Here is a 14,600-nt window from a genome sequence, read left to right as displayed (position 1 = left end):
TGACCAAAAACATATAGCTATCAAAAATATGTTTTGCAAACATTCCCTTTAAATTATGAAAATGTTATTTCTGAACGTCCATTTTTTTAAAGTGTTTTTTAAAAAATAATGTCTTGGTTGATGATGAGAGATGATATTTGTTCAACCCCAACAATGTGTATGTGGACCTATAAACTGCAAAATAAAAACTATTTATATATTTTTCAACAGTTAGGAAATGTGATGGAATTGCACTGTTGATTGTAATTAAAACAACAAACAGATAACATCAATGTTCATTATTTAAAAGTATCCTATGTAACTCTTTTTTTTCAAAACTAACAAAATTTAAATAATTTGTATCAATCCTTCCAAAACGTGTTTTTGTCTTACCCTGATTGTGTTTATGGACCTGTCGGGATGGTTTTGGCGGGAAATTGCGTACATTCGTCACTCGTCCGTGTGTTTGTCGTCATATAACAACCAGTTTTAAACAAACGCTGAACAGAAGAGAGTGCTGGAGAAATATATATGTTTTTATTACTCAACAGGAGAGTAAGTGTGTTATTGAACAGACGAACTGTCATATGTGTCTTTACAACAGAGTTCACTGTAACGCTTTATATGTTGTGAAGATTTATATTTCATTATGGTTGTTTCAGCTGTGCTGGAGTTCATTTTCAGGGAAGTATCGTCTCTATAAATGGGTAAAACTACAGTAACGTGAGATCCTTTAGTCTAAACTGGTCATATCTGAAGCCTATAGTGACTGTTTTATGAGCAGAAGGATAATCTCTCTCTTTTAGTTATGAGAAAGAATCATATTCATCCTCAGAGCCGAAGCACAACCAGAACAATGTTCTTCCGTAAAGAAATGCATGCAGTTTTGTTTTTAAACCGCTAGAGGGCCGAAAGTTGCGTAGTACCTTTAAAAAGACAAGTATTTGCTATAGTAATGAACTGTTAAATGTATTTATTTAATTTTAATCTTTTATTTTTGAATTTATTAGATTAATATATTTTTATTTTATTTTACACACAATCATATTATAATTAAAAAAAATATTTAAATCTATTTATTTACTTATTTTATAAGCCCCTGGTCTAAATAATACGTTTCCTCTTTCCTCCCAGAAGGGGGCGCTGTCACTCATCGAGTTATAAACTATATTAGCCCATTATTTATGCTGTCATGTTTTTCCATAACCACACCTTTTTCATTGTTTTCTGTAAACATGATCATCTGCAAACTCATAAGATCATCCACACTGATCTTAAACAGCAGAAACCAACGCTTTAGGAGATTTAATCATCACATTTCCCTTGAAAGTTAAAGCCACAGGTAGGATGTTATAGGAGATATATATATATCATAGCTATACAAATCAGATTTTTTTTTAAATTATGTTTTCATTTCTCAAAATTATTAACTTAATTCCATTCCTTTGTATTTTTTATATCTTTAATAGATTTTCTTCACTTTTTAAATAAATGTACGGTCTTGTTCTACCTGTTTTTCATATTCTCCTTTTATATAATATCTTTATATTTTTTTTCATATACTGGACACAATAGTGTTAAAATGTCCAAACATCACGAAGGAAAACATACAGGTGAGTGGCCTATATTTGCATATCATCAAAGACATGCAGGGTTAATTTGGGTTGATTGGGACACTTTATGCCATTAAGATGACTGGGGGGAAAGTGCTGGTAATACTTTACAATAAGCGTTTTAATATAACAGTAACTAACAATGAGCAATACATTTTAACTATATTTATTAATGTTAGATAATTTAAAAAATAGCTGGTCATTGTTCGTCTTAGTTCACAGTGCATTAACTAATGTAAACAAATACAACTTTTGATTTTGATAATGTATTTATAGGCCTAGTCTAAATGTTGAAATTAATATTAACTAAGATTAATAAATGCTGTTCATTAGTTCGTGTTGGGTTGTTAACTAATGAACCTTATTGTGATGTATTACCAAAGTGCTTATTTATGGTCAATTTACATCACTCATATCGTGAAATGTGCATGAATTAATGTGCTTTGATATTTTTTGCTTTTCCCGTTTTGTCTCCCAAGAGTTGAGAATGGTGTTGCTTGGAATGCGTCAAACTGGGAAAACATCAGTGATCGACACTATACTGGAAACCAGTGCAACAGAAGAGCTTGTGAAGAGAGAGGGTTTTATCGATGGCAGGAGAGTCAGTCTGGTGGAAAACATTCAGTCTCAATGATTTATCAAACATCTGCAAACAGCAGCTGGTCAGCAGGATTTCTCTGACGTCACCCGGACCTCACGTGGTTTTGATCGTGATTCGGGCCGATCGCCCGTTTACCGATTCCGATGGGAAGTTTTTGGAGGAATATGTGGAGCTGATGGGAGCGAATATCTGGACTCACACCCTCATAATCTTCACAAGAGGAGATTGGTTCGAACGAAAACACATAGAGCAACATATTCAGCATCCGGGGTCCGCGCTCAATCTACTTATTGAAAAATGTGACAATAAATATCACGTTTTTAATAATTCAAACCATCATGATCGAACACAAGTCACAGAGTTGCTTAAGAAAATCGAAGGAATTGTTGGGAAGAATAACGGCAGGCACTTTGATATTGATTTGGATAAAGTAAAGGAGGTTAAAGAACGCTGGGAGGAAATTCAGAAAAGAGCAAGTTCTAGAAAACACGGAGTAAAGAAGCAACGGTCGATAGTTAAAGAAAAAGGTTGGCCTACGACGTTTTGAATATAAAGACTGATTCATTTGGTTGATTTATGTAATTGATAACTCAATTCGATGAGATAAGAAATATCTGAGCTAACAAAAATATGTTCTAAGAATGTTATATGTCTATGGAAATTCTGAAAGTTGAAAATGTTTTTTAAAGGGGCATTCGGCAACTATTTCAACTTAATAAAACCGTTTAGAAATCATTTGGATGGTTTAATAACCTGTTCTGGTAAGAATGGTGACTTTCCCCGCTCCTCCCAACTTTTCCAGGTGGAAAACCAACCTTGCAACATGAGGATTAACGTCCCGGTATATTAGAAAAAGGAAGTCTCGTGAGAAGCGAGAACGGGCGAGAAACACAAACTGCTTTACGGCAATTCGACATAAACACACGAGCCGCCCTCAATGTGTGTGATGTATTACCCACCTCGGTAGAAATAGCTCCACACGATAAAGCTGGCCGGCTCCGATAATAACAAAAGCACATGAGCCGTGGTAGAAAGGGGGAGGAGGGGCCACAAGTGAGGTTTTTTCGACATTGTTGTGAAATATACGCCTCACAACTGTAGGGGGAGCTCGCTGAGAAAACATGCGACAACAAAAGTGAAAATCAGCGAAGAAATAGCTAGAGTTGCCGAATGCCCCTTTAAAGGGTCTATATGTATAATTGAGAAACCTGTGTTATAGCGACACCGGTGGCCGTTCAGTGAAACTGCAGCAGCGCTTACTGCTCGTGCTCGTGAACAGTAACACACACGATTGTGAATCAAGACTCCAGATACTCACGGAGAAGATCTTTTAGTTCTTTACTTAGAAGTAAAGAAGTTGGAAATAGCATTTGCAGCGATATACTGTTAACGAACATGAACCACTGCTGAGAGAGACGGTTAGATGAATAATATGTGCTGATCTTTCCTCTCATTAACTAAATAAACACAGAAATGAGAAAGCATCAGTTCAGAAAGCATCTGATCATAGTGATGTGTGTGTTTACAGCAGATCTGACATTCATCATGTCCACAGATAAGCTCATTAAAATGACACTGTTATGATAGTCTGATTATAAAGTATATTTGAGACTGTAGACTATATAGATCTGGCTCTGTGAGACTATAGTTTGAGTGAATCCATGACACACATTAACATTACAGTACAGAAAGGCTCTTTCAGCTTATATTCCTGAACATTGTATAAGCATTCGTTCGTTCATGTGTCGTTGAACAGAAGAGAGTCTATCGGGTGTAAACGTCACAATCTTTAGATTTCCAACCCGAGTCCTTTACATAAACATCTACAGGCTTTCATAGACGACACAGGGATCTTGTTTTTTAAGTTTCTTTACAAACTGTTCACGCATCGGCAATAATCTTGGTTCATTCTAGGGATTCTAAGGGATCAATTTCCCAAACATTATGGGCATGTTACTTTTGAATGTTTTTTCAAATGTTAGTTAATTTAGAAGTAGTGGAGTAGTAGTTATATTAGCTATTAACAAATGTTTGTTCATAACTTTGAGAGAACCAGTGATATTGCCAGTGATATATTTCGTGTTTTCATTTCAGCATATGTACATCTTCTTGAGGAGGTCAGAGTTGTTTTGCTGGGATGGATCCTCTCCGGAAAGAGCGCAGCCGGAAACACAATCTTGAATCGGGATATATTTGACATCGGAGGAAGAACGGGAGAGGGAACGAGAGGCTTCGGAGACGTGGACGGAAGGACGATGACCGTTTTAGACACTCCAGGATGGTGGAAGTATTTCACATCAGAATTTAACCCAGACTTTATTAGATCTGCCATTTTAAAAAATGTTTCCGAGTGTAAGAAATTCCCTCATGCCCTGTTGCTCGTGATTCCAGCCGATACATCATTTCAGGAAGAACAAAAGAGAATCATTGAGGAAAACATGTCTGTATTAGGAGAAGACGTCTGGAGACACACTATAGTTCTGTTCACGTGGGGCGACCGGTTTAAAGACGTGTGGATCGAGCAACACATCGAGAGTGAAGGTGAAGCGCTTCAGTGGCTGATGGAGAAATGCAGGAACAGATATCATGTGTTTGACAACACAGACAAGAAGAATCGAGCTCAAGTCACAGAACTTTTCCAGAAGATCGACGAGATGGCGGCAGAAAACAGTCTGTTTCGTCTCCACACACACGAACACACTGATCTGGAGAAAAGCCTTCAGAGAAGGGAGGATCTGATGAACGAGATCGGACTGAAGGATGTCTGTCACTTTCTGGACCACGGCTTTAAGAGAAAAGCTAAAGAGATTGAAAGGAAGATTGAAAACTTACGCATGGATATCATGGATGAACGTAGCATGAGTGATCCTCCTAACTGTAAGGTTTTACTCAATTTTGTGTTCTCAGATATACTTTATGATGTTTCTCTGGTTTATGCAGTGTCGTACAAGTTCTTGAATTTGACTTTTTGAAATTTAAGTCCTGAAAAACCCTTGAAAACATACTCTAGAAGAGGGAACGAGTATTGCGTAAGTGGCTTACGCTACGGGTAAAGTCATCTTTTCTCGAGATATTGAAGCCAAAAATGATCCTTAATTTTCATATATTGTCAAAGCAGTGCAACAGCCAGCAGACCTAGAGCAGGCTATCTTGCGTGCCCATTGGCTGCCCTGCGGCAACTGCTGCAGCCTACCACTGCCTCGCGTGTGACTTCGCACCCTCTACGCGTCACAGCCCGCTAAAATGGGGGTGGCTTAGCGTATAAAAGTCAGGCTCGGGGGCTGCATCACTGGTTTAATCAGCTGAAGCGAAAATCGCTCGTGGCGCCTGCACGGTCGGGTTACGCAATACTCGTTCCCTCTTCTAGAGAGAACCGAGGTTACGTATGTAACCGAGTACGTTCTCTTACGTGAGGTTCTCTTGTATTGCATAAGTTGCTTACGCTACGGGAACCCATTGTGCAGCATCCACTTCATGAGTCCCAGGGATTCCTGGGGAACATAGATAAGTGGGAAACAGGTGGCCATCAATGCGGGCCAGCACATGTTATAAGCACATATAGGGTATACAGAGCGGCGTTGCCGGTCCATATAAATATTCACCATGCAGTGCAGCTCAACCAGGAGAGCTAAAGTCGCGTGCGCCCACCAAACAAGACAAAGAGCTGTTCCGAGCGCCTGAAAGGGCCGGAGCGCGTAATGTAAGCCCTCAGCGCCCTGACGGGGCAGAGGAGATTAACATCGCTCTCACTATCGGATGCTGACAGAGCCGATAGAGAAATGACCTGCGCTCTGAAGGGAGTGCCCAACACTTTAGGCACATAGCCATGCCTTGGTTTGAGGATGACTTTAGAGTCATTTGGTCCGAACTCAAGACAAGCAGCGCTAACAGATAGCGCGTGTAAGTCCCCCACACGTTTGACTGATGACAGAGCTGTCAGAAAAACGTTTTTGAGCGAGAGGTACTTTAGGTCCACGGAGTCTATCGGTTCAAATGGGAAAGCTTTCAGGGCCTCTAGGACCAATGAAAGATCCCACATGGGAACCGACGGGGGTCGCAGGGGATTCATCCTTCTGGGGACCTGCCCTTACCCAACAGCTCTTGAAGGAAGCCAAGCAACCCCGGGACCCTACACGTTCGTGGGTCTAGATCTCTATCAGCACACCATTTGGAGAACACAGACCATTTAGACGCGTAAAGTCGCCTCGTAGAGAGAGCTCTGGATTGCGTAATCGTGTTCATCACTCCTTCTGGCAGGACAACGGGTATCCGTTGATTAACCATACGTGGAGAGACCAGCGCTCTGGATGGGGATGCCAGATTGAGCCGCAGGCTTGAGAGAGGAGACCTCTCCTCACCGGAATCGGCCAAGGGGCTGAGTGTGACAGCTGCATCAGCTCCGGGAACCAGATTTGATTCTCCCATCGCGGGGCTATAAGGAGCACCGAGTGGCTCGTTCCCCTGATCCTCTTGATTACCTGTGGTAACAGAGAGACCGGAGGCAAAGCATAAGGTGGGAATCTGGGCCAGATTTGGGCCAGTGCATCCTCGTTCTTTGAAAAGAACATCGGGCAATGAGCGTTGTTTTTTTACGCAAACAGGTCGACTTTCGCTTTGCCGAAAAGGCGCCACAGTAACTGGACTGTCTTGGGGTGCAGGGACCATTCCCCTGGGGGAACGTAGTTCCTGGATAGTTTGTCTGGGCCGTCGTTCAGGTGGCCTGGCACATGCGCAGCTCTCAGCGAGCGCAGGAGCTGCTGAGACCATACAAGGCGGCATTCTGTCAGATGACAGAGACTTCTGGATATGACACCGCCCTGACGGTTTATGTAGGACACCACAGACATGTTGTCCGAGCGCACTAGCAAATGGTGGTCCCGTATGAACGGGAGGAAGCGCCTGAGCGCGTTCTCGACCGCTATCATTTCCAGACAGTTTATGTGGAAGCGTCTCTCTTGGTCTGACCACAGGCAAAAGACCGGTCGGCCCTTGAAGAGGGCGCCCCATCCTAAGTTGGAGGCGTCCGTCGAGATGACCTTTCGGTGTGAGACCAGTGGCGATTCTAGGGGGTGGCCTGGGGTGGCCAGGGCCACCCCTGAAAGCTCATTGGCCACCCTTGTGGCCACCCCAGATCTGATAGGTAGTTGGTCAAGTTCGTCAACACAAGAAACAAGAGAAATGCTGTCAATCAATGATGACAGCTGATCAACTGATTTAGGGCCAGTTTTACATTTTTAACTAACACCGTAATGGTCGTACTGAGGCTGTGAGAGCTGATTTCTGCTCAGCGGACGATTGGCCATGCAGGTCAGGTGACCCATGAGATGAGCGCGCTAGCTGCTGCTGCTCCGTGAAACAGGAGGACGGTCGGTCACAGTTACAACAGCAACAATGATAAAAACGCTGGAATCTGTAGATTGAGAGGTATGGTAATTTAATGTTTAGTTATATCGTAGTTCCCTCTGAATGTGTAGGAAAACTGAAAAAGTCGAACTACACTGTACTAGCTAGCTTAACAGCCTGCAAACCAAGTTAAGAGTGCAGAGTGCAGACAGTTGAAGAGGGCGCGCGCGCAGCTCTTAAAAGGGCCACACCTTATTTCCACTCATTACACCGCCATGGAATGCTATTTTCTGGACTGAAGACTTGAGGGTGTTTTTTGCAGATGTGTGTGTTCAATAGAGCTAATGTTATATTTTTGGCCAACCCGTGTGTGAAATAGTGTGAAAGTCTAGATTTAAGTTATAACACAAGAACAAGCTGTGATTTATTTATTTGCTCTGTTATTTAAGGGCTGTTTTTGTTTGTATCAGTTAGCTCATCTTCACTTAAATTAACTTATTAATGTATGCTGAATCAAAGCCAATGTTTAAATTTATACCTTCATCGGGGCCTTGGATATGAATACTGTCTTAGTTGAAAACCACTTTTTGCACATTTTCATACATCACAAGGCATCCTAATGATATTATTCAGTCATCAGGCCATCCTCTGTGTTACCTGTTACCCGTGTTTGCTTTACTAGTTTAAGTCCCCTCTTGTGGTTAAATAAAAACACACCTGGCAAAGAACAAATTAAGAAATTCAAATTCCAGTATCTCTAACAAATTATATCTAAGCTAAATAATAACATATACTAAGCATGTAAAGAACAACAAATATTTGTTTTTTTCTTAAAAGCTTAGTTTTTATTTTGCTTTTACAGGTAAGGTCCTATCTTTAAGCATTTTGGTTTGTCCTGTTGGATTTCTGTGTTTTTATGTAACCACAAGATGGTGCCTCAATTAGTAAAGCAAACTCAGGTAACAATACATGTGACACAGATGATGAGTTGATGACGGATGCATGTTATTCTATATAGGATGAGTTAAGAGCAGTTTATTTTGCTACTCTAACTTATGAAGAGACAAGTTAAACCACTACAAGAAAATAGCTCTTAGAAAATGTTTACCCTATCCTGACCATAATTACTGATTAAAAATAGACATGTTAAAATAACCAGAGATACTTGGGGACTGTGATAGGTGGTTAGGACTGTTTTTAACAGGATAGTCACCTTTATTTGACCAGTTATGAGACAGGAAATCATGGGAGAGAGAGAGGATGTGACATGAAGCAAAGGACCGGGATTCGAACCATGGTCGGCTGCGTACATATACGCATTAACTTTGCTATGCCATGGCCACCCCACACTAGCTTTGTGTCCCATCTTGGCCACCCCCCAAAAAATGTCCTGGATACGCCACTGTGTGAGACAGCTCCCAATGTCACTCCCCGCTGGTACCAGTCAGCTGCTAACCAGGGCTGCAGAGCCAAAACGCAGCTCTGAGTCACTCTGTCAAGTCAAGTCAAGTCATCCTCATTTATATAGCGCTTTTAACAATGTAGATTGTTTCAAAGCAGCTTTACAGAGATAAAGATATAATTTAAGGTAACAGAGATTGGTTTGGTTTTATAGTGGCTCTTGAAAAATGTTTTTTTCCAGCTAAAGTTAGTTTTGATTGATTCACTTCCGTCTAAATGATAGTTTGTTATTAAATTAGGGGCCGCTAAGACGACACCGTTCTCTCTAAACAGACTTTAAACGTGAACCTGTGAAAGACGCTGATGGCGTTCACATGCGCATTAAGAATTGATTCTATAGTTATGTGCGTTTGAATATATGTGCGCAGGTTTGTAATTCCTTACAAACCATGCCTAAACAAACTACTTGTCTATAAATTTTGATGCAGAATTTTTATTTTATCTTATCACTTTGGGTAGGTACGCGAACCGAAAAATTCCACAACGCTTTATCTGTGGAGTGGTATAGGGATCCTCCATAGGGAGAGGCTAGTTGGCACTTCAGCACTGCATTGTCATCGGGTCCAGGCGAAAGTCCTTCGTCAGATCTGGAAACGGCCTGGATCCGGCAGGCTGCGGGAAAACCTCGGGATAAACAAAGACACTAAAATTAGCGTAGATGCCATTCTTCTTATGATGTAACGAGTACATCAGGATTTGAGGGAAGTGTTCCCAGTTCCGGCTGACCTAATCTAAGCAGCCTAATATTAAATTATAGAAGTCTATAGAGTGTTATGTGAATGCTAGGTCAAAGAGATGTGTTTTTAGTTTAGCTTTGAACTGACAGACTGTGTCTGCTTCCCGGACAATGTTAGGAAGATTGTTCCAAAGTTTTGGTGCTAAATAGGATAAGGATCTACCGCCAGCAGTCGATTTATATATTCTAGGTATTATCAACTGGCCGGAGTTTTGAGATCGCAATAGACGTGAAGGACTATAATGCGTTAAGAGCTCGCTCAAGTACTGGGGAGCTAAACCATTTAGTGCTTTATAAGTAATCAGCAATATTTTAAAATGTATACGATGTTTAATAGGGAGCCAATGCAGTGTTGACAGAACCGGGCTAATATGGTCGTACTTCCTGGTTCTGGTAAGAACTCTAGCGGCTGCGTTTTGGACTAGCTGTAGTTTGTTTATTAAGCGTGCAGGGCAACCACCCAGTAGAGCATTACAATAATCTAGCCTTGATGTCATGAACGCATGAACTAGTTGTTCCGCATTTGTCAATGAGAGCATATGACGTAATTTACATATATTTTTAAGATGGAAAAACGCGGTTTTACAGACACTAGACACATGACTTTCAAATGAAAGATTGGTATCAAAGAGCACACCCAGGTTCCTAACTGACGGCGAAGACTTAACAGAGCAGCCATCAAGTGTTAGACGGTATTCTAGGTTATTACGTGTGGAAGTTTTTTGTCCAATAATTAGAATCTCTGTTTTTTCAGAATTTAGTAGTAGGAAATTACTAGTCATCCAATTTTTAATGTCAACTATGCATTCCGGTAATTTTGTGAATTGGTGAGTTTCGTTAGGTTTGGAAGAAATATAGAGCCGAGTATCATCAGCAAAACAGTGAAAGCTAATTCCATGTTTCCTAATGATATCTCCTAAAGGTAGCATGTAGAGAGTGAACAGCAACGGTCCTAGTACTGAGCCTTGTGGTACGCCATACTGAACTTGTGATCGATAAGACATCTCTTCATTTACTGCTACAAACTGATAGCGGTCAGATAAATATGATTTAAACCATGCTAATGCAATTCCACTAATGCCAACATAGTTTTCTAGTCTATTTAAGAGAATGTTGTGGTCAATGGTGTCAAATGCAGCACTAAGATCAAGTAACACTAATAGAGAGATAAAACCACGATCGGATGATAAGAGCAAATCATTTGTGACTTTAATGAGAGCTGTCTCAGTGCTATGGTGCGGTCTAAATCCTGACTGGAAATCCTCGCAGATACCATTTCTTTTAAGAAAGGAACACAGTTGTGAGGATACTGCCTTTTCTAGTATCTTTGACAGAAAAGGTAGATTTGAGATCGGCCTGTAATTGACTAATTCTGTAGGATCGAGTTGCGTTTTTTTAACAGGCGGTTTAATCATAGCCAGCTTAAAGGTTTTTGGTACGTATCCTAGAGACAAAGATGAATTAATGATGTTAAGAAGAGGATCTATGACTTCTGGAAGCATCTCTTTCAGTAGTTTAGTCGGTATAGGGTCTAACATACATGTTGTCGATTTAGATGAATTAACGAGTTTGCAAAATTCTTCCTCTCCTATGGCAACAAATGAATCAAATTTTACCTCGGTGAGACTATAATGCACTCCCTGATGCGATGCTGTAGTAGACGGTTGCATAGTTATAATTTTGTCCCTAATATTATCAATCTTATAAGTGAAGAAGTTCATAAAGTCATTACTGCTGTGTTTCTTGGAAACTTCTGGGCTTGAAGCTTTCTTTTTCGTTAGTGTAGCCACTTTTTCAAATAAATACCTTGGATTATGTTTATTTTCTTCTAATAGGGTTGAAAAATAAGCAGATCTAGCAGCTTTTAAAGCCTCTCTGTAAGCAATCGAGCTCTCCTTCCATGAAATCCGAAATACCTCTAGTTTTGTTTTCTTCCAGTTGCGCTCCATTTTTCTGGCTGCTCTCTTAAGGGCCCGGGTGTGCTCGTTGTACCACGGTGTTGGACTATTTTCTTTAATCTTCTTTAAGCGCAACGGACCAACTGTATCTAAAGTGCTGGAAAGGAGAGAGTTAAAAGTTTCTGTTGCAATATCAAGTTCTTCTAAGCTATCTGGGATGCTGAGACGATGAAACTGATTAGGAAGATTATTGATAAAGCAATCTTTAGTGGCAGAAGTGATAGGTCTAACATACTTGTAACATGGAGTTGGCTTTGCAGCCTTGGCTAAATGTAATTTACATGAAACTAGATAATGATCTGAGATGTCGTCGCTCTGCTGCAGAATTTCAACAGCATCAACATTTATTCCATGTGATAATATTAGATCTAGAGTATGATTACGACAATGAGTAGGCCCTGACACGTGTTGTCTAACTCCAATAGAGTTAAGAATGTCTTTAAATGCCAATCCCATTGCATCTTTTCCATTATCTACATGTATATTAAAATCACCAACAATTAGGACTTTATCTGCAGTCAATACTAATTCTGATAGAAAGTCAGCAAATTCTTTGATAAAATCTTTATGGTGCCCTGGTGGCCTGTATACAGTTGCCAGTAGAATTCTCAAACTTGATTTATCGTTTACATTATATATTTTTACATTAAGCACCAACACTTCAAAAGAAATATATTTTAAACTAGATTTTTTAGTGGTTTAAAAAATCTGATCCGTCTGCAGCCTGAAACCCAAGCCGGGTGAGCCACTTGGCCATTCAGCCAGCGCTGTAGCGGGCGCATGCACAGCAGGCCCAGCTGAAGCACAGCCGCAGCCGATGCCATACAGCCCAGCATCCTCTGGAATGTTTTCAGAGAAGCGATGCTGCCCTCCTGGAAAGATGCGGCCAGGTGTCGAACACGGCGCACGCACTGTGTTGATAAACTGGCCGTCATAGCCACAGAGTCCAGTTCTGTTCCTAGAAAAGAAACTGACTGACTGGGCAGTAATGAGCTCTTGGTCCAGTTGACCGTGAGACCCAGGCTTTCCAGATGACTGAGAAGCACTGTTCTGTGAGATAACAGTTCTATCTCTGACTGTGCTAGAATCAGCCAATCGTCCAAATAGTTCAGAATTCGCCGCCCTTTTTCTCTCAAGGGGGCGAGAGCGTGCATGCACGTACATGCACTTCGTAAATGTACGGGGTGCCAAAGACAGGCCGACAGGACGGTGTATTGATATGCCCAACCGTCGAAGACGAATCTCAAGAATGGCCTGTGACGGGGGACTATCGGAATCTGAAAGTATGCATCTTTCAGATCGAGAGAGATAAACCAGTCTCTTGGGCGAACTTGCGTGAGAATTTGTCTGGTTGTGAGCATTTTGAACGGCCGTCTCATGAGAGCTTTGTTCAAATATCTCAGATCTAAGATAGGTCTTAGAGCTCCGTCCTTCTTTGGTACGAGAAAATACCAGCTGTAAAAGCCTGACTCGCTCAGAGAAGGAGGTACTGGTTCAATGGCCCCTTTGCACAGCAGTTTGGCTATTTCTGCGCGGAGTAGATGTGCTACATCTTATTTCACTTTCGTCTCGGTCCGTGCTCGAAAGCGAGGGGGACGGCGAGCGAACTGAAGCGAATAGCCCTGTCTTATTGTGCTCAGCACCCATTCTGACACACCAGGAATAGCCTCCCAAGCTTTTACATGTACAGCTAGGGGCAGAATGGACTCCGGGTTCCAATCGCCGCACTTCATGGGCTCGGGGAACTGAACCGGAGGTGTGTGCGTGGCGCGCGCGCCCTCGGATCTCGGGAACGGCGGCTCGCTGACAGCAGTGGCTGTCTGTATCACATGTGATGACCTGATTGCTGGGAATGGGGAACATTTTGTGATGATATTTTGTGCGAGCGGAGCCTGGGGCAAAGTGTTTGTCAGTAAGCGTGAGCGCTTTTGAGCGGGCACGTGACTTATATTCATAACTTGGCCGCTGTGAGGCTGTTGCCGTGTAACAGAGCGGGCAGCGAGTAGGTGTGAGCACAGATTTGTGGGCACATTCTCTACATCTAACACTTGAGCGGCATTTGCCAGCTTTATGAGAGTGGGCTCTGTGAGTGTGTGAGACACGTGGAGCAGCGTGTTTATGTGTAGGGGTGAGCACTGATTTGTGGCCACTTTTTCTTCACTTAAAACACCATCGGCGTGAGCCGGATAACCAGAAATTATACTCTTTTTGAGATTCCTCTGGGTCGCCATAAAAACGGCGGTTGTGTGCAGGCGAGCGGGCTGTGTTGCCGACTCGTTGGCTGCTAAATGTACGTCTGCAGTAGCCTTCTCTGAGGGGACTGACAGGACGAGATATTTATGGTGGCCCGGCCGCGGCTAGACCCAGCCGTCTTTTCCTCTCTGCTGTTGCTAGGAGGACTTTGCCTGCTCAGGTTTCAGCGCAGTCTTGGGCCGGGGTCACCGGGGGGGAGGCGCCTGTGGCGGCTGGACGAACGCGATCTAGGGCGGCTGCCCTGTCGTCACTGCGAAGGCTGGGGCTGAGCTGGGCGCTGGCTAGCATTTCGTGCAGGCGGCTCACGTGGCCGGCTTGCACTGGAGCTAGAGCGTCGAGGCAGGAAGAGGTTCATGGCCTGCAAGGTCTTCTGTACCTCGGAGAAGCGGTCAACGATCCCGTTCACCGCTGGGCCGAAGAGACCAGTAGGGGAGAGCGGCGCGTCGAGAAATGCTCGGACTCCCTCATATCAGCAAGCGTCAACCAGAGGTGCCTCTCTGTCACAGTGAACGAGGCCATGCATCTCCCGATCGCCTGAGCCGCGGATTTTGTAGCACGAAGGGAAAGATCCATCGCGCTCCTCAAATCCATGATGGCGGCTGGTTCCTTGCTTTTCTCGTCCCATTCACGGAGGAGATCAGCTTGAAGGATCTGCA

General features: G+C 42.5%; 1 protein-coding gene across 2 annotated transcripts in view; it reads left to right on the top strand.

Moving 5' to 3' along the window:
* The first annotated feature begins 1,262 nt into the window (after positions 1 to 1,262).
* Positions 1,263 to 14,600, top strand: part of LOC143737974 (GTPase IMAP family member 8-like) — a 17,489-nt gene continuing 4,151 nt past the window's right edge. Inside the window, exons 1-4 of one of the 2 annotated variants that reach the window (XM_077229790.1) lie at positions 1,263 to 1,321; positions 1,555 to 1,592; positions 2,072 to 2,720; positions 4,288 to 5,070. In XM_077229790.1, coding sequence (XP_077085905.1) covers positions 2,183 to 2,720; positions 4,288 to 5,070 — 1,321 coding nt within the window. In that variant the 5' untranslated portion in view covers positions 1,263 to 1,321; positions 1,555 to 1,592; positions 2,072 to 2,182. Of the gene's footprint in view, positions 1,593 to 2,071; positions 2,721 to 4,287; positions 5,071 to 14,600 lie in introns of both variants that reach the window. The other variant, XM_077229789.1, reaches the window with a different exon arrangement.

The sequence above is a fragment of the Siphateles boraxobius genome, unplaced genomic scaffold, assembly GCF_051911475.1.
Source record: "Siphateles boraxobius isolate OS27281-9 unplaced genomic scaffold, OSU_SipBor_1 135, whole genome shotgun sequence".
Classification (NCBI taxonomy): domain Eukaryota; kingdom Metazoa; phylum Chordata; class Actinopteri; order Cypriniformes; family Leuciscidae; genus Siphateles; species Siphateles boraxobius.
This window is presented reverse-complemented; position numbering and strand designations above follow the sequence as displayed.